General features: G+C 43.4%; 1 protein-coding gene across 1 annotated transcript in view; it reads right to left on the reverse strand.

The window, feature by feature from the left end:
* The window catches only part of adcy2b (adenylate cyclase 2b (brain)), a gene marked incomplete at its 5' end in the record, with an annotated part of 101,449 nt that overhangs the window by 2,699 nt on the left and 77,811 nt on the right, over positions 1–20,939 (reverse strand). Inside the window, 7 exon segments of the mRNA XM_084312623.1 lie at positions 533–640; positions 1,398–1,544; positions 5,112–5,270; positions 10,458–10,542; positions 12,465–12,649; positions 16,111–16,218; positions 19,064–19,204. Coding sequence (XP_084168749.1) covers positions 533–640; positions 1,398–1,544; positions 5,112–5,270; positions 10,458–10,542; positions 12,465–12,649; positions 16,111–16,218; positions 19,064–19,204 — 933 coding nt within the window.

Here is a 20,939-nt window from a genome sequence, read left to right on the forward strand (position 1 = left end):
TGTGTGTGAGCACACCACATATTCCAGCACATGCCCTCAGGTCGCTACAGGTAAATTCTAACCAAACACACACGCTTCACAAACAGTTTTTTCCCCACAGCAGTCCGAACACTAAACGCCCTGGCCCGCCCCCCCTTGCACAGATGGGCAAGCATCCGACACTGACTGACACTGTTATATGTGACTGTCCTGTATGTATTTATGTATTAATTGTGGAGATTGGGAGGTGGGAGGGGGGTGTTTGATGTTTCATGTTGATGTCCCAGTGCTAATTAACATGCTGTACCGAAAACAATTACCACCAACCATAGTTGTGTGGCATTAAAGTGGCAAAAATCGTGTATCTTGTGTGTGTGTGTAAGAGAGAGAGAGTGTGTGTGTGTGACAGAAAAGGACAGAGACTATCCATTGTTTGTAAAATATGGAATAATATGGCAATAATATGGGAATAGGCAATATGTACTCTAGTCTATGTCATGTCAATAAAGCAAATCTTTTTTTAAAGAAAAAAAAGGAAAAAGAGAATTGCTACCTGTGCGTACTCTGGGCCCGGCGTTGCATTGAGTCCAGTGGCAGCCATGTAGGTGCTACCAATGGTCTTTATCTTCTCCACTCCACTGAACTTGGGCTTAGAGAGCAACTGGGCATACAGACAGAAATGTTTTAAAATTAAATTAAATTAAAATATCAAGATACTACTGGGCTTGTATACGCCCTTCTTGGACAATGGACAATTAATTTCTATATACTGTATATATAATATAGGTAAAATGTAACCATGGCTGTTTTGTCTTTCTTTTTTGTTAATGGTGATAAAGTTTGAAAAACAAAAATGTATATATGTATGTATGTAATATAATGTATATAAGGGACTGTCCTTGACTTATAGTCATAGGACTAACATCCAGTGCTAATTGCTTCAACTATTGCTTTAATACACTTTTTACAGAATCCTTTCAAACTGACGGTTAAACAAACACCAACGCTTTGTGCTGGTCCTCCAACCAACAACAATTAGTTTGCCATTGCTAAGCAACGCAAGGTACCAGTTTCTAGTTACAAGAAATCATGGAATGTTTTTTGTCCAAGAAGGAAGGGTCATCATCACGGCACTGTGTAGCACGTGGTGGACTCACACTGGTGCCAAGCGTGGAAACTTCCAGTTGGGCCGACATTGAGTTGAAAGGGATCAGCCATCTCCTCGTTGATGAACACTCAGACAGGTTATTACCTCGGATGTCAAAATCATCGGCAATGTATTGCAGATTTATGTTTCCTCAGATATTTTAATACAGGCTACAATACAACTGGCACCAAAGTCTGGCACTAAGCAGAGTGTATAGAACCCTTCCTTCTCTTATAGTTTCCTTGACGATGTGTCAGAATGACGGGGTTACCTCGTCAAAGTCGGCGATGATCTCGTTGAGGAGACGGAGGCACTCGAGGCCTTCCTTGTTGACATCAGACTCGGTGTAGAACTCTTTGAAGTCCGGGATGGAGGCAAACATCACGCCGACAGATTCATACGACTGGTGGTACAGGTCCTGCCAAGAGGGGAACAAGATGCACGATGTGGGTCGGGTGTGTGTTACAATGATGCACTGGTCCGTTTGTAATGTTCTGATATGATATGATATCATACGACTGGTCCGGGGCGCAGCCCGGGGAAAAAAAAGAATACGAATAAATGGACAGGACAAAGAAATGGAACCAGGCAGATGGACAGACAGAGAACATAAGAACACCTCAGACACACAACACGACAGCAAAGTAACTCTGTGATCATCCAGAGCGAAAAGGTAGGTTTTAAGCAAGGTCTTGAATGTCTGTACGTTGTTGGCAGACTTGATCTTGAGAGGGAGCTTATTCCACAGTGTCGGCGCCATCACTGCAAAGGCCTGGAAACCCTTTGTCACCAGTTTGGCCCGCGGGACCCTCAGACACAGTTGGTCATTTGATCTGAGGGACCTGGAGCTGATGGGTTGGACCAAGAGTTCCTCAATGTAGGCCGGAGTGAGACCATTGAGGGCTTTGTAGGTGAATAGTAACATTTTAAAGTTGATTCTCTTCCTCACTGGGAGCCAGTGGAGAGAGACAAGGACTGGGGAGATGTGGTCCCTCATTCTGGTGCCTGAGACCAGCCTGGCAGCAGCATTTTGAATGCGCTGGAGGGGGAGGATGGTTTTGTCAGGAAGACCAGAGTAGAGGGAATTGCAGTAGTCCAGTCGTGAGAAAATGAGCATGATGATAACTTTATGAAGATCGCTGGGGGAGAGGAAGGACTTGATTTTTGAAATGATGCACAGTTGGAAGAAACAGGACTGTACTACTGATCTGACTTGCTTGTGGAAATTGAGATCTGAGTAAAATAAGACCCCAAGGTTTCTCACATTGGGTTTTCTTTTACCAAGGAGGAGAGCCCATGTTTCTGGAGCTCTGAGTGACTGAGGTGGTGGTGCCAAACAGAATGATCTCCCCCTTGCTCTCATTTAACTGCAGGTGGTTTTGTGACATCCACTCCTTTATACTGCCTAGGCAGGTCTGCAGGTGGTCTAGGCTGGTGGAGTCAGCTGTTGTGAGTGGGAGGTATATCTGAGTATCATCGGCGTAGCAGTGGAAGGAGATGTTGTGCCGAGTGATGATTTGACTGAGGGGGAGCATGTAAAGATTGAAGAGGATGGGTGCCAGGATTGAACCCTGTGGGACCCCGCAGGCAGGGAGCGAAATTAACTTTTTGACTCACCGGCCAGTGGCGGGTAGATGGGAAGAGTCTACCCGCCAAGCATATTTCTTACCTGCCAATTTTTTTGATTAAAAAAAAATATATATATATTTTATATAATTTTCTTTTTTTTAAATAAAATATAATCATACTTGTAGTTGTATTATCTGCGAGACATCGCCACCACGCAATAAGTCAAAATGCTTGCTATCTGCAAACAGCTCCACTGTCTGTGTGTATACTTGAGTAGCCTCCAGCTCCAGCAAGGATTCTCCGGCCCTGCAGCTAGACCCTATATTCAGCTAGACCCTACATTCAGCATGCAAGGATTCTCCGGCGATGCAGCTGGACCCAATTTTAATATTACGGTTATTTTGTCAAATCACATTCAACATGCCCTCAGCTAGAATACGCATTCAATCAATGTTATAAGACATTGATATCAGGAGCTATCTGTAGCTACTGCTAGCCCGGTAGATAACGTTAAGACAATTTAGTTTACTGGGACAGATCGATCTAAGTGAGCTAGCTAACGCGAGCTAGCTAACGAGAGAACGGAGGTATTATGCAGCTCATGGAGGTCCGATCTAGACTAGAGCAGACTGCTACCATTCTGAGAGCTTAACGTTAGCACTAGAGCTGCGGGCGAGCTGCTACCATTCTGAGAGCTTAACGTTAGCACTAGATGCTGCAGGCGAGCTGCTACCATTCTGAGAGCTTAACGTTAGCAGTGGCACTAGAGCTGCGGGCCGCTCTGTGTTGATACGAGCAGAAGCCAATAGTATCCCGCTGCAGGGCTGGGCGGATATGACTCGTTGCCACGTTTTTTTTCAAAATAAGAATATCATACGAACCGAATGCTGCTAACTGCCGGAGCCATCGATATTATGACTCTAGCTGCGCTTGGGCCGGAAATGAGACCCGCACAGATTTTCAAAATAAGAGTATAGTTATGAACTACACGTCCACACGCCACACGGCGGGCAGGGCTCTCAGTGGCAAGCGCCAAAGGTAAAAACTGAGCGCCCCTGGCGGGCGGCAGGCTTTAATTTCGCCCCCTGCCCGCAGGTGAGGTTGGCTTGCTGGGAGGAGAAATTGGCTAGACTCACCGAGTAGGTTCTATTGTTTAGGTAGGATCTGAACCAGGAGAGGGCGGTGTTGGTGATGCCAACCCCCTGTTGGAGGCGGTCAGTGAGGACAGAGTGGTCCACTGTGTCAAATGCTGCACTCAGGTCGAGAAGGACCAGTGCAGCACATTTCCCAGTGTCCACGGTGAGGAGGAGGTCATTGAGGACCTTCAAGAGGGCGGACTCAGTGCTGTGTCCTGCCCTAAACCCAGACTGGAATTTCTCCAGGATGTTGTTCCTCTTGAGGTAGGGCATCAGCTGACCGAGGACAGCCTTTTCCAGGACTTTTGAAAGGAATGGCAGGTTGGAGATGGGCCGGTAATTATTGAGGAGAGTGGGGTCTAAGCTGGGTTTTTTGAGGAGAGGATGAACCACTGCTTGTTTGAAACAGGATGGAATGGTGCCAGTAGCTAGAGTGTTGTATCTAAATACTAAATTGGAGTGTTGTACAGGCCCCACATTCAAGTCAAATCTCTAAGCCAATTCATCCATTGAAAAAAAAAGAAAAAAAAAATATCAAGATACTGGGCTGGTATAATGGACAATAAATGTTTTTTTTACATGTTTCAAACAAAATACAAATTTTGTTAAAGTTTGATTTATATATATAAGGGACTGTCCTCAACTTAAGAAATTCTTAGTCAAAAATAGTCATAGGACTTTATCGACTAATTGACTAGTTGATTTAATTGACAAATCTGTTCAATTAGGTTTTACGCATGCAATAATACAGAAGGACCTCTTCAACTCTAGTGCTTACCAGAGATTCAGGAAATAACTCATTCAGTATGGAATAAAAAACAGTTACTCGACTAACAAGAGACCAAACCGAGTTATTACAGTAATAGTCTGTTTGACTAAGAGAGGGCAGCCCTAATATTGTGTATTACAGACACACACACGCACACACACACACACACACACACACACACACACACACACACACACACACACACCACACACGCACACACACACACGCACGCACGCACACACACACACACACGTTTCAAATGAATGCAAGTATGCTGGGGTGATCAAAACATTTTCATCATGAGCTTATATGGAACTGAATCTTAAAAAAAAAACAGCTGTTGCTACAAACGCTTGTTAACTGAGGAAACCTGATGTGCTACAATCACTACGACCAGTAGTGACCGCTGAGTGAACCCCCTCCTCCCCCAGGACACGACACACGTCAACATTGGAGAGGAGGGACAACTTTCCACGGCTCGGCTCTGCCATTGCTTTGTAACAGAACTCACCTCGTTCTTCCAGTTGCGCCCCAGGAAGTGCTCGGCGACGTGGGCGGGCAGGACGTTCTCCAGCAGGACCCGGTTGAGGTTCTCCATGGTCTCGATCTCCTCGCACTCCCTCTTGAACTTGTCCCTCCACAGGAAGTCTAACCTACAGTAATATTCATTCTGTTACAGGAGGACACAAGAGTAAAACAACAAACAAAAAAACAAAAAAGACACATGCGTCATTCACGCCCTGCATCCAGCTCCGGGACACCGGCCACAGTAGATTAATTAAATTTGGTTGCTTTAGATTCAATTAGAGTAGATTAGATTAGATCAGATTACATTAGGTTCACATTTATTGTCATTAAAAAAGTTTGGCATCCAACCAGAGTGCAAATGTAGTCAAGAGTTTTATGTAACACTGTAACACTAAAGTGAAATAGTAATATACAATGGGCAGGTGATTAAACTGGGTATACATATAAAAATGTGTACTAATGAGTAACTAAGTGCTAATCAGATGTATGTACAGAGTTGTAATATTATTAATATGTACAGTGATACAGGTATAAAGACAGTTTGGTAGTAGTAGTCATATTGGCCAGCAGCGTAACTAGTAAGAGGTAAGGGATATGTACAGATATAGATATAGTATCCACAGATATGTAAAAGGATTATGTGCAGGTATGTACAGACAGATATATATATATACGGTATATACAGCATTATTGTACATGCTATCATACAGAGTTATATGGGTTATATGCAGGTGTATATGTATATAGAAGGATTATATGCAGGTATATTCAGACAGATGTGCAGTAAATATAAATATATAAATGTATATATGCGGTATATACAGCACTGCTGTACATGCTATCATACAGAGTATGGATTCAGTATGGATGAGTTATAGATAAATGATGATGATGATGATGATGATGATGATGATGATGATGATGATGATGATATTTCATTTGACGCTAGATGAATTCACAGAATGTAGAAGATCCCACAACGTTGTATCCAAATTAATCTCTACTCTTGGTCGTCGCCGTCCTCAAACTAAGTCTGTATTTTACTTTAATAACACAAGACATTTTCTTGTTTCTTGCTACTGGCTATTTTCTATTCTATAATCGCCCCCTTCCCAAATCTACAGTATGTGTCATACTAGGCTCTGTGTGGATTAAGTGAACCGACTGCATTTAAGGAGTGCGTTCTATATTCCCAGATAATTTATGTCCCAATAAGACCACAATGAAAAAGACTGAGGAGTTCCACTCTCATTGCTCAAGGAAATAGTAAGGGGACAGAGCTGCTTTGCATAAAACATAGGCGCCGTTCGTTCATTGGTTATTCACGCTTCGGGGGGGGGGGATCTAAACATGTCTAAATATGTCAGCAAGACTCATCTATTGGGGTCAAAACACCCCGGGAGTCGTGTATGTGTGAGAGATGGTGTTTCCAAATGTTCCATCATTATGTCTACAGTGTGTGTGTGTGTGTGTGCGTGCGTGTGTGTGCGTGTGTGTGTGTGTGTGTGTGTGTGTGTGTGTGTGTGTGTGTGTGTGTGTGTGTGTGTGTGTGTGCGTGCATGCGCGTGTACGTGTGGTTAGTAGCCTGGATGATGTATTGTGTTTGTGGTGTAAATTACACCCACGAGAATACAGTATGGCTCACAAATGGACCCAGGCTTCTTCAGGACATGTTGCATTGCTCTCTCCGGTGAGGTGCTAAGAGAGAGAGAGAGCTTCCTCCCTCGCCCCAATCCTCCCAGGATGGATTTAGCAGGTTGTGTTCCGCGCGCGCGTGCGTGTGTGCGTGTATTGTCCTTCTTTTTAGAAGAACAAGGCCGTGAGTCTGGTAACTAGACCAGGAGAGTGAAGGCTACACTTCCAGATGCTGTTTAGAAACTATAGGAGCTAATCGCTCCATCAGGCATCTGTTCAGGAGGGATTAATTACAGCAGCCCGTATATCCACTCTAACCCGCTGTTTCCACCCACTGACTAAATGACCAGGAGCGGCTCAGTAGAACGCGGAGCGGGCTTTTTGCCGCGAGGCGGATCTGTTGATCATTTAGCTATCTCAAAGGGTCTTTTTGTGACCCTCCAACAGTTGTAATTGGAAAATCAAGAGGGGCGAGGGGTTGAAATAGGTCAATTGGGGTAGGAGCATGAACCAATACCACGCTCTTAGGACCTGTGCCTTTACATCAGGGGTGTAAAAAGTTGCCAGAAATTATACTCAAGTGAAAGTATGGGTAGGCCTACCGTCTCAAAATCGTACTCAAGTAAAAGTCAAAGTATCTGGCTAAAAACACACTTGAGTAAAAGTAAAAAACGTTTCTACTTTTACTTTTAACTTAAAGGGGAACTATTTTACTATTTCTTTCACTATTTTGGGCACTTTTACACAATTCCTGTGAGTCTATGGAACACCTCTGTAATTTTTAATTTTTTTTTATTCATTGTTTTGTATTTCTAATCAAGTCCTCAAAAACAGCATTTTTCTACCTTAAGATCTTAAGCCGTTTTGAGCCTGGGCTGCAGCCACTGTGTGCAGCTCATCTTGTACCTCTCCATTATCATGCAGCGGTGTCTTTCTGACATCACAAATCAGCACATTTTCAGATGACTCAGTTCAGTGAGGGTGAATATTGTGAGAGGAGAATTGGAAGAATGCGCCAATATGAGAATTAGAGACATAGATCATATTAATATAAGTTCACATAGCTAGGAAACAATGCTAAACACTCAAAAAGGCCATTTATAAGATAGTTCCCCTTTAAAACCTGTTAACCTGCAATGAGTCTCCTGGCCATTTTAGTTTTCGTTTTTGAGGACTGCATACTTTTTTTGCAAACCAAAACAACATACTTTATCCTTATAGCACATGCATGAGCCTGGTCTCTTTTGAAAGATGACATTCTGAAGTTTCTGATTCCAGAAAGAACATTCTATTTTAGTGCTAACGTAATAGAGTAACATAGCTTTGAACTTGAGTTGTTACTCAAGTTTTTCTGTAGTAGTTAGTAGTCCAGTGGTAGTATTTCCCCAGAAGGTATATGGCTTACAAATCCATACAGACCCATAGCCTGAAGCCTTATGTAGTACATGTCCAAATTTCATAAAGCTCCATTCAGAAATGAGTGATTAGGAGTGATTTTGGTAAACTGTGTACAAAAGAAAAACTGAGTTTTCTCATAGACTTCAATTCATTCTGCTGTTTTTCTCTTCCTGTTTTCGCTCGTTAGTTTTTCATGAGATCCCTGATTCATACATCCCCAGGTTGGGTATCATTCGAAAGCCACACTCATTGGCTACAACCCTCCCCAATCATTTTCGAGATCGGATCTAGATTGACGGAACTAGAGCCCCAAGAGTCGGGAGTGGTATTTTGCGCAATACCGTGTACTTTGCACAAGCCTCAAATACCGGCATGTAACTCGAGAACCGCTGAACGGATTTTTGTCGCTATCGACAGGCAACAAATAAGCCTTCAATTCGATATATATATTGTATTACAAAATATGTACACCCGAGCCACTAGGGGTCGCCAAAGTGCCGGTGGGCAAATCGTCCTAAAAAGGGCCCACATGTGGTACGGTGCAACTAAAAAGTAAAAGTAAAAACTATTCCGGGGCAATGAAATGTTCCGCTTCGTCCTCTTCATCACTCGTACTATCGTCTATCGACTGTCTATTCTTCTGATAGCAGGTGTTTAATCGAAGATCCCTGCTTTCTAGTCTTGCACAAGGACCAATCAGCATGGGTATGGGCGGGTTAATTTTCCATTGATGGGGATTTGATTGGCTGTTTTTAAATAAAGTGTGGCCGCAGGATTAATAACGTTAACGTTAGTTCGGCCAGAGAAACAAATATACTAATTAAAATGGTTGGACCTGCGAGATTTGTACTTTGTACTTTGTAGGTCTGCATTTTAAACGTAAGGATACAAACCTAATAACACTCGAGTAAAGTACAAATCCCCCAAAACAGTACTTAAGTATTTTAACAAAGTGTACTTTACACCCATGGGTAGGAGCATGAACAAATACCACACTCTTAGGACGTGTGCCTTTACATCCACTGAACGGATTTCAGATACCTTTCTTTCCAGATGCCAGTGACGAAGAAGGAAAGCAGCAGACTTCCTCAGACACCCTTTGACCCGTTTATAGAACAGGTCTGCTTCACCGCTGGTGTGATTCAGGGCGTGTTCAGATCCGCGTATTGCTCGGGGAGTTCTTCTGCCCGGGCAGAGCATCCGGAAGGATCAACCCAATTATACCCAAAAACCCTGATGAGAGTGCCGTCCCTCGTAAGGCGTGACAGTAGCACAAAGGTTTACACAGCTGAGCGTTTGTTTCCAAAACAAATGTCCCCTCCCTCCTGGTGGGAGGTGACCCAGTGGGAGAACACTGGGAACTGTTTGGTTCCCTCTCGTCCTCGGAGGGCAGGCCCTAACTCTGGGTACAGAGTCTCTAAGGGGAGATTTTCTATTCAGCGCCATATGCTGTGATGGATGACGCCGCTAGAGTAGATGGTACACACACACACACACACAGGCACAGACACACGCGCACACACACACACACACAAACTTACACAGGCACACAAACTTACGCATGCACACAGGCACTCGCACACACACACACACACAAACTTACGCATGCACACAGGCACTCGCACACACACACACACACACACACACACACACACACACACACACACACACACACACACACACACACACACACACACACACACACACACACACACACACACACACACACACACACACACACACACACACACACACACACACACACACACACACACACACACACACACACACACACACACACACACACACACACACACACACACACACACACACACACACACACACACACACACACACAATCTTTTTCTGTCCTCTCTGGCTGCCTCTTTTAAGTGCCAGCTGAACAGAGTTTAGTTTAGCTCCATACACTTGCTGATGAGCAGATGGAGAGACAGTGAAGTCCTCTGCACAATCTGCTTTCTCTTCACACAACCCTTAAACATGCAGTACAATGAAAATCCTGTTTTTCAATCTTTTTCTTAAGCATTTTCTAACAGAAGGTATCTTTTACCCAACATGTTAGAACTGGTGTCGTTGAGAAAATGATGACTGAAGCCATTTGATGTCCATCCCGATGGATATCAACAAAATCAAGCTATTTCAGATATCCAATCTGCTTCCCTCTGAAATGTCGCACAATACACACGGGTTACTCTGATGGGCCACGTCAGTCACATCAAGGTATAGGTATTAGGTATTAGAGCGTAGTGACATGGCGGGTGGTGTCGCAACCCACCTGTCTGGCCAACACCAGCAGAGTGATGAAGAAGATGAACAGAGACACAGAACCCATCGTTTTTAGATCCTTCAGAACCCCAGGTCTGGAGAGAGAGAGAGAGAGAGAGAGAGAGAGGGAGAGAGAGAGAGAGAGAGAGAGAGAGAGAGAGAGAGAGAGAAACAGAAGGAATCTCAAATCAGCGGCTAGACAACTTTGTGATAATGGAAATTCTTCATCAATGATAGGGGACATTGTCCCCCTGTCACCGTTTCTGTCAGATGTGAAAAATCTATTCCACACCATCAGCACAAACCCCTTATATCTGCCGCCAATCATTCCCCTCTCCTCCAGAGGCTACTGCTGATTGGCAGCCAGCAGGTGTGTTGCTTCCACTCAGAAAGACATCCCCTTAGGGCTAAACAACAGTCTCAGTCTGTGGCTTGAGGCTTGTGCCCTGCGATGCACAACACAGGGAGAAGAAAAGTGTGTGTGGATCTCTTTTGATGTAGATACTGTCTAATATTATGTTCTCTTAAAGGGATAGTTCGGATTTTTTCTTTTTACATAAAGCGGTATGAAATACTTAGTATCCACAACAGAATACAACAGTCCTCGTGTATTTCCAATGCTTAACTCTTCTCTCAGACTGACATGACGTCTTGGAACTATGTTGTCCCTTGAAGAAGCCAGTGTATTACTATGCACTGGGGCTAATCTAGCTAGCTGGTTCTAAGACAGAGAAGAGAGAGAGACAGAAGAATCAAGCATGGGAATTAAGGACAACACTATTCTGTTGTGGATGGTTAAAACATTTGTTTGGAAGTTGAGGTGTGGTTTCAAATCTTTATTTGACCAAACCCCATCTATAGGGAGGTGTAGTGGTTACATCATTGCTGTTTCCCGTGCGGTCCACCCCTCTTGAAATCGCAATGTATTTCCAATGGACACATATTTTTTTTGTATCCACTTTTTCTCCTTATTTTCTATTTTCTCCCATCCCAATTTCGTATCGCCAATTCTTTTTCCCTTCAATTCTCCCCTCCCCTATCTTGAATGTTGCTAGACTATGCCTCCCACTGGTCGGCTGTAGTGAGGATAGAAGCCTTGCATCACGTGTCACCTCCGGTACACGAGGAGGCAGCCTGTTGCATCTTTTCACCAGACAGCGCGGTCTCTCAGTGGCAAGGACTGGAGTAACGTGTGGGAGGCTCACGCTATCCCCGATACTTCCTGACTCTGCTGTACAGGTGTCACCCAACCGACCTGTAGGAGTCGCTGTCCACAACGTCCAATCCCCACCCATCGACTTTCCACCCGCTACCTCTGCCAATTGAGTTAGTATGACGACTAGCCCAATCCGCAGGCAATGCTGACTCCGGGAGTCGAGACCGCAGCCTCTAGCATTGGTGACGAGCACAATCTCCGTTATGCCACCCAGTCGCCCCTCAATGGACACATTTCTAAATCGCCTCGTTTAAAACAAATAAAGCATGAACATTGGCATGGTGTAGCTTTCTGGGTGTATTCCTCCACAATCTAGAGCTCAACATGAAAAAATTCACAATTAATCGTAAAGGTAGCAAAATAACAACGTTTATGTTTTTGTTCACTGAGGAACTACACAATGGCCGTGACGTGTATTAGGCGACAGCACTGAACGACAGGCGTTCTACTGGTAAGTGTAGTTCTTTTTTAAGGACAAATTTAAAACCTTATAACTTAATTAATTTCAACCAAAAATGCTTAAACAATAATGTTAGTGATAGAAGGGAACTCATTTTGTGCAAAAATGGAAAGCAGAATTATTACAATAGCAGATAATAAATCTTCCCAATGATAAATCCCTATAGTGACGTCAGATTACACCTCCCTATTGCCTGTCTGAGGCTGCCCGACTCACTTGGAACATGGCCAGAACTTTGACCACGGGTCTCAGTAGGTCCGCAGATGGCTATGCTGTTTACACTACTGGCGAGTAATCCACACCACTTCTCAACTAGCCCTTTACTGTTGTTGGCGGCGTACCGTTCCAGTGCCTGAGTCCGGTACAGTGCAGTGCTGTATCCGTCCAGCAAAGGAGCGTGTGTCTGGAGGATGATGATGTTGTAGATCACCACGGCAACCAACATCACTACCATCTTCAGCTCGTAGCTGATCCTCAAAAACACTGAACAAGACACCAAGCCCAGGATACAGCAGTAGATGAAATACTGAGAGAGAGAGAGAGAGAGAGAGAGAGAGAGAGAGAGAGAGAGAGAGAGAGAGAGAGAGAGAGAGAGAGAGAGAGAGAGAGAGAGAGAGAGAGAGAGATGAATAAACAATGATCAACAGTGTCGAAAGTCCTAGTCCCAATTAATCAGGCAAAGATCTGGCACTTTTAAATAATCAGCATTGGCTGATAATCCTACCCTCATGGCTGATTAACCAAAATGTTAGCGCTTCCCCTTGACAAGATGTTTTTTTCATCCTATTTGTTCATATTCAATTATAGATTTTTTTATCAGATGTACAAATTATTATCATTATATCTGCATTACATCAACCATCGGCCGCCCCCTGCTCTCGAAATATCGGCCTGTGAAAGACCCATACTGGTCGACCACTTAAAAGTTCCCAAAGGATCGAATCGGTTCAGCAAAAACCTGACGTAGTATAGAGTACATTAGCAAACCAAGACATCTCTGCCACACACTACTACACACTACACACTACACTATCAGGCTCAGCATAAAGAGCAATAACAAAGTGGAAATATTTAGCACGATACGCAGGATTGGAACCTGGTGTGGAGGCAGGTCCCGAGGGCGTCTATGCTTTCTACAACGCAGTTGGGTTTCCGGGTTCCCGTGATTGGCCACTGACGCACACGCGTCGCACGCGTACGCCCCCCTCGCTATGAGTGACGCCCCTCGCTATGAGTGAACAGCGGAATGACTGCCGTCTTGTTGACAGAGCTCTCATATTTGCGAATGCATAAACTATATCTTAAATTATGGCTATTGTGACTAATATGGCCGTCGCTTATCAATGACTTGTTTGCAGTCAACAACCATTAAGCCGTGTTGGGCAAGTTACTCAGGAAGTATAGGAGTTGCGGAAAGCAGGATGAGAGAGCGTAGATTTCAGTGTGTATCATTTAATCATTTATCATTTAACATTTAACATTTGAAAGGCATACACACATTGGGGGATATCTTCGATGACTATGGTCTCCGCAGTCTTCGAGATATATCCAACAAATTTGACCTCACCAGTTCCACATTTTTCTTCTATTTACAAATAAGAGCAGCTTTGAAGGCTCACGGAGTCCCATTAGATGTTCCACTTGAGCACCACATGTTTCACAAATTATTTTATGACAATGGAGACGTCGAGAGGCTTCGTCTCTGACATGGGGTTGGGGGGGAAGAGCGAGCGCGAGCCCATGTATTGTATTTATAATTTTTATGTCATTTAGTCTACTTTCATTCTGATTTAATTACTGGACTGTCATTATTGTTATTATTATTTCTGTTATTGTCCTGTGATTCATAAAAAACAATCCGTAAAAATGAACTGATTAAAAAACAATCCGTTTCGACAATGTTGACTGCAAACAAGTCATTGATAAGCGACGGCCATATTAGACACATAGCCATAATTTAAGATATAGTTTATGCATTCGCAAATATGAGAGCTCTGTCAACAAGACGGTAGTCGTTCCGCTGTTCACTCATAGCGAGGGGCGTCACTCATAGCGAGGGGGGCCAATCACGGGAACCCGGAAACCCAACTGCGTTGTAGAAAGCATAGACGCGTCCCGAGGCATCCACAGCTGCTGGCGATCGGCAATCACCCGACTACTAGTACCCAGCTCATACTGCAGGACGGCGCCAGATTGTATTCTCAGCTAACTCAGTCAGTCAGCCTGTTTATTCCCCTACCCGTCCTGCCGTGTCTAACCCCGCCTGTCCTCCTGTGTCTCTAGTCCACAATCTGGCTCCACTCCCTGGGCTCGTTCTTCTGGATCCCGTGTATGACCTACCCTTCTCCCGGATCACCCCTTGGACTGTCTGTGTTGCCCGGCCTCGTCTTTGACCTCACGCTTGTCTGACTCTGAGACTCTGTCTTTTATATTAAACACCCTTTGAACCCGTCCAGTTGTCTGCTCTCTCTGTGCTAGTCTCACGGTCAAACCATAACAAGTTGGTTTAATTTTATAATATGCATAGGTAATACCTTATAAGAAAAATATGACCTATAGCCTATGGTATCACACCTGCTAAGAACGCTGTCAGATACCCCTATAGAGCTCCACAGTACCCATAGAGCTCCACAATACCCCTATATAGCTCCACAGTACCCATATAGAGCTCCACAGTACCCCTATAGAGCTCCACAATACCCAGAGCTCCACAATACCCCTATATAGCTCCACAGTACCCCTATAGAGCTCCACAGTACCCCTATAGAGCTCCACAATACCCCTATAGAGCTCCACAGTACCCCTATAGAGCTCCACAGTACTGCACTGCACTAGTCCGTACTGGATCTCTGCACACTTCACTTTATATATATATATATGTATTTTATTTATTGATTAATCCCCCACTGCACTGTTTTCGTTTCTTGTCTGTGTTGGTGTTTGTTTACTGTGAAAAAAGAAAGAATGCATACACTGTATTGCTGCAACAATTACCAATGTGTTTTACACAAATGGCTCAATAAAGGAATCTGAATCTGAATCTGTACACAGTACCCGCAAAAATGAAAATATGCCCCAATAAATGTATTGTGCAAGATTGAAACGCACATTTAGACAGCAGACAACAGGTGATTGTAATTAACTAGCAAGTGATTATCATTAAATGACAATCATAGCCAGTGAGCTCTGGCATTTGCAACAAATTAGTTTGCAAGAGAATACTATAAATATTGAATATAGAATTGGCCAGGTCTTGCTCGAAAAAGAGATCTTTGATCTCAAGTGACTACCTGGTAAAATAAAGGTTTAAAAAAAATAAAAAAAACACTGTCAGGTATTTCAGCCTCGTTTTCATTGCCATTTCCCTGTTTCAACAAGCACAACAGAAATATATGTAACTGATCTGGTATGATCTGGTATGATCTCAGAGTACCTTGAGTTTGAATGTTGCTTATTGCGGCAAATGTAAATCTTTACCATGAATATGTTTCTTTTCTTTTTCTTTTTTGGGTTAACTGTCCCTTCAAGATTAAGACATATTAATTTAAAAAATAACATTTCACAGTAGTTTTTTTTAAGTGAAGATTGATTGATTTTTGAGAGATTGTCTATATGGTGTTTGTGGGAAAGTGGGAACAATTGACACGTTTCTGTTTCTATTTCAGTTTCTATGTCAGTTGTTAACAGTAAGGCACAAAACTATTAACAAATCCGTAGCAGATGCTCAACACAGGCGTCGTCATAAACAACACACCCCAGCGCCGTGTTCACACCAGCAAGCTCCCGCTGTCACCATGGACTCCCATCTTACCCACAACTCATGTGTACAACTTAGCACCAGTAAAATATGTTTTTTTAAGGGTGTAATTAGGCTGCCATGGTGTAAATTCCCCAGAGGGTTTGAAAAGGAAATAATGGCTAAACAGTATTATTCATGAATGTTGCACAATTTTCGTTTGGAATAAAAGTGTGTTTTTTTATACTTACAGGCAGATAGAACTTGTTTTCATCCGACAGGTGGGTGGGGCTGTGGGAGCTGTCATTGGTTAGATTCACAGATGGTGGTGTGGTCAGGACCTCATCCTCCAGGAAGAACTATGAAGGGAGATACAGATTGATTGATTGATTGAAAACTTTATTAACAGATTGCAGAATGGGTACAATACAGTACAGCTCAATACACACAATTGTTAAGGGGATGCAGACCAGAGAAAGACTTTCGTCTTGTTTCCACCAGGGTCCCCCATTTTCAATTCATCAGGACATATATGACATACATGACATACAGATAGTCAGTACTGCTACATCTATACATTTATGACATACCAGATTTGCAAATACAGTACTGTTTGTGATACAGAAGGAGTCAAGAAAAGGGAGTATATACATTTGACGTAGAAACTGTACATTGGAGGAGGTTGGGTGGGGGGGGTTGGGTACACTGGGATATTGACAACCATACTGGGTAATTTACATTGGAGGTGGTTGGGGGGGGGGGGGCACACTGTATAGACAAGCAAAACTGTACATTGAGGGGGGGGAGACTCTGTACAAACAAACAAAATTGTACATTGGACTATTGACAAAACCATACTAGGTAAATTACTGTACATTGGAGGGGGTTGGGTTAGGATATTTACAGGGGCCAGTGTTGAATTGCAGTCTCCCGTAGGTGTCTCTTGAGAGAGGTTTTGAAAGTGGGTAGTGATCCACATTCCTTTACAGCTTTGGGTAGGGCGTTCCACATTGATGTGGCATAATTGCGAAACGTGTTTAGTCCCTTATTTGAGCCGAATCTGGGTTTAACATGATTTGTGGAGCTCCCTCTGGTGTTGTGATCGTGGTATTCACTGACCTTTGGGAAGTATTTTGCCATGTACATGGGTACCTTGGTCGTGTAGTGTATCTTGTAGACCAGGCCCATTGCAAGTTGCTGTACTCTGTCATCTACTCTAAGCCATCCTAGGTTGTCAAAGTGGGCAGGGGTGAGGTGGGTTCTAGGAGTAAGGTCAAGCAGTAGTCTGACCAGTTTGTTTTGAGATGTTTGTAATTTTGTTTTTAGCGCCTTTGAGGTGCTTTGGTACCATGAGGTGCAAGCATAGTCGTAGTACCCCTGAATGAGTGCTCCTGCCAGAGTCTTCAGGGTATTCTTGTTTACCAGAGAGGAGATCCGGTACAAGAATCGAGTTCGTTGGTTGACTTTTTTTATTACATTGGATGCCATTTTGTCACAGGAGAGATTAGCCTCTAGGATGGAACCCAGGTAGGTAATTTCATCTTTCCTTGTGACAATATTGTCACCCACTGTAACTGAGAAGCCGTCGGTCTTGCTGAGTTTGTTATTTGAACCGAAGAGAATGGACTCTGTTTTGCCCATGTGTAATGATAGTTTGTTATCAGCGAGCCATATGCAGATTCTGCCTAGTTCCGAGCTGAGGGTTTTTTCAACCTGTAACTTGTTCTTGTCAGAGACCAGCAGGGCTGAGTCGTCCGCAAACAGGAACAAGTTGCAGTCACAAGCTGACGACATGTCATTTGCATAAATTAGGAACAGTAGCGGTCCTAGTATGCTTCCTTGTGGAACACCACAGCTCACTGTGAGAGGGGGGGATAGGGTACCGTTTACCTCCACCATCTGTTCCCTCCCCTCAAGGTAGGATTGCATCCAGCTCACTGATAGACTATCAAAACCAATTGCTTTTAGCTTGTCAATCAGAATGGAGTGATTGACCGTGTCAAAGGCCTTTTGTAGGTCCAGCATGACCATGCCGCAGTATTTGCCTGCGTCCACCTCTTGTTTGATGTGGTCATTCAAATAGAGAAGGCATGTGTCAGTGGAGTGGGATGTTCTGAAGCCAGATTGGAATTCGTAGATTAGATTTTTTTCCGCTAGGTACTTTTCGACCTGTTCGTAGACTATTTTTTCCATGACTTTCGAGATGGAGGTGAGAATAGAAACAGGGCGGTAGTTGCCTGGGTCTAATTTGCTGCCCTTTTTGTGCAGAGGGGTCACCCTAGCAATTTTGAAGTCCTTGGGGACGTGTCCCTGTTTTATGGAGAGGTTTATTATGTGTGTGATGATTGGGGTGATGGCGGCTGCTGAGTCTCTGAGGAATTTGGAGGGGATGTTGTCATGGCCAGTGGCCTTGTTAGGTTGGAGGGCGCTCAGTTTATTGAGTACCTCATCTGTTGTTACCATTTCCAGCTTGAAGTCGTCCTTGCGGACCCCTAGGTTTTTGTAGTAAGCTACTATGTGTTCTACCCCATACAGCCCTGAGTGGGAGGGTATTTTGTTTACCAGTGTTGTGGCTATGTTTGTGAAGAAAATGTTTAAGTAATTGGCTACATCCAGCTTGTCTGTGATGAGCGTGTTGTCCGTTTTTATGTTTATGTTTGAGAATCTGGTTTTAAGTTTTTTACTGCATCCTAGTTGATTATTGAGTAATTTCCAAAGTTGTTTTATTGTACAAGTCAATGGTTTTCCCTCTCAATTCACATCGTATTGAACACAACGTCCAACACAGCCTGTGGTCTATAGTACAATTGGGTACTATTTCATTCACTATATTAGTGAGTCCAATGAAAATCACTATTCTGATCATTTATATATATATATAGGTTTCACTTCCTCCACTGTTATTATCTCCTCTACAATAAGATAAGATAAGATATTCCTTTATTGATCCCCTTGGGGAAATCAATACACAATAGTAGACAACTATAGGACTAGTAGACAACTATAGGATTCTGGTCTTAATCAAACAATCAAAATCTTCTCAGACGGAGGTCCCGGACAAAGCCTTCAATTTAAAGAGAAGATTGAGAACCACCAGTCTAGTGACTGTCACAGCATGCCAACCTCCATTATACTACATATCGTTTCATTGTCATTTGTTACACACCACTGCAACAACACAACCAATAACCAGGGTTTTCTCACCATGTTGAAGACGGCCATGACCAAGATGAGAGCAGTGGTTGTCATGGTGAGGACCAATCGTAGCCACGGTTTGTTGGCGATGATGATGCGTGAGGAGGTAGGGAACCTGGGCAGAGAGCAGAAGGAGCCCTTCCCTCCCTGCTGAGAGATAAACACCAACAGAGGGACAGATAGGTGGATGAAAGAGAAGATGAGAACAGCTTTGTCCAATGATAAACAACAACAACAACAACAACAACAACAACACCAACAACAACAACAACAACAACAACAACAACAACAACAACAACAACAACAACAACAACAACATACACTTTACCCTCACACGGGACAGACTATTTTCATGCAATTTCATTGGGGGCCATGGTTCTGCAGGATGTAATAGTGCGCAATTATCACAAAAATAAACATGTTTTCATCTCTAGTTTGGGGTCAGGGTTGGCGCGAAGTGTTCAGGCGATGCAGATGAATATCAAAACATGTTACACAAAACTGTGTCATTTTGAGAGTAAAAAACGACAATCGTTTGAAAGGTGGTAGAATGACTCTATTTTATGTTACTGTGAATCAAAACAAATAATTTTTGAGGCAGTGTGAACCAAATGTAAACCTAGAGGACACTTCTTTGTATATAGATAAGCAATATAATATTCATGTATATTCATGTATTGTATAAGTAATACGTTATTGGGTGCCATCCTTTGAACGCCAACCACGTATATATACATTATTTGACCGTTTTTCCTTTTTTTCAATATTTTTATTCATTATTCATCCAGGGACCTCTGTGTTACCATAGGGAATGAGTCTGAGATCGCCAAAGTGCAATACCGGCCGCATCCAGCTAGACAGTGGTATCGAGCACCCTTTGAAACCTTGTATCTTGGCCTGTGCAACGGTCAAATGTCACCAGGCCCACTTTTCTTTGTCGGGCGAATGGAGCGGTTATAACGATCGGATTGAGAATTGTCAAATGCTCCCGATCAGGGCACGAAATTAAAGCCCGCCACCCGCCATTGGCGGGCAGATTTTAGGTTTGGCGAGGGACACTGAGAGGTCTGTCCGCCACATGGCGGGTAACAAAATGAAAATAGTCATGTAAAATAATTAAAACTGCGGTGTGTTTTGGTCTTACGACAGTCGGCTTTTAGCAAATCGCAAAGCCTGCGATTTGGGATACGTTATACAGCGAGTTTGATTCACGTTTTTTTCTTGCGTGCCAGTCATGCTTACCAATCAGAAGTGCTGTGCTCTCATTGCTCACCAATCAGAAGTAGCCCAAGGTAGCTACGTATACGCCCAACAACAACAGCTTGTGAAACGTGACAAACGTCCGTGTGTGAAGACATATGATTGATTGATTGAAAATGTTATTAACAGATTGCAGAATGGGTACAATACAGTACAGCTCAATACACACAATTGTTAAGGGGATGTAGACCAGAGAAAGACTTTCGTCTTGTTTACATCAGGGTCCCCCATTTTCAATTCATCATAAATATATATATAATATAATATATTATATATTGCTACACATATAGCATAGCTCCAGAGTGCTTTGGTCGCATTTTGCGAACTAAATCAGTCCCAGCTTTTTTCCCCCATGCTGTTTCTATGTGCAGTGTAAATTCCAATGCTTCTAACAAGCTTGGCATCCTAGTCATTCATTTCCATCGGGGGAAAATAACGTTAGCCGCTAGCTAAGCTAAACTAGCCAATCCTGTTCAGACAGAAAACAGCTGAGTGGGGCTCTCTCTCCATCCCTCTCTCTACTTGTTCAATTAAGGAGCCCTTTCTCTGTGTGTGTGTGTGTGTGTGTGTGTGTGTGTGTGTGTGTGTGTGTGTGTGTGTGTGTGTGTGTGTGTGTGTGCACGCG

Source organism: Notolepis coatsorum (assembly GCF_963971535.1).
Source record: "Notolepis coatsorum genome assembly, chromosome: 4".
NCBI classification, from domain to species: Eukaryota; Metazoa; Chordata; class Actinopteri; order Aulopiformes; family Paralepididae; genus Notolepis; species Notolepis coatsorum.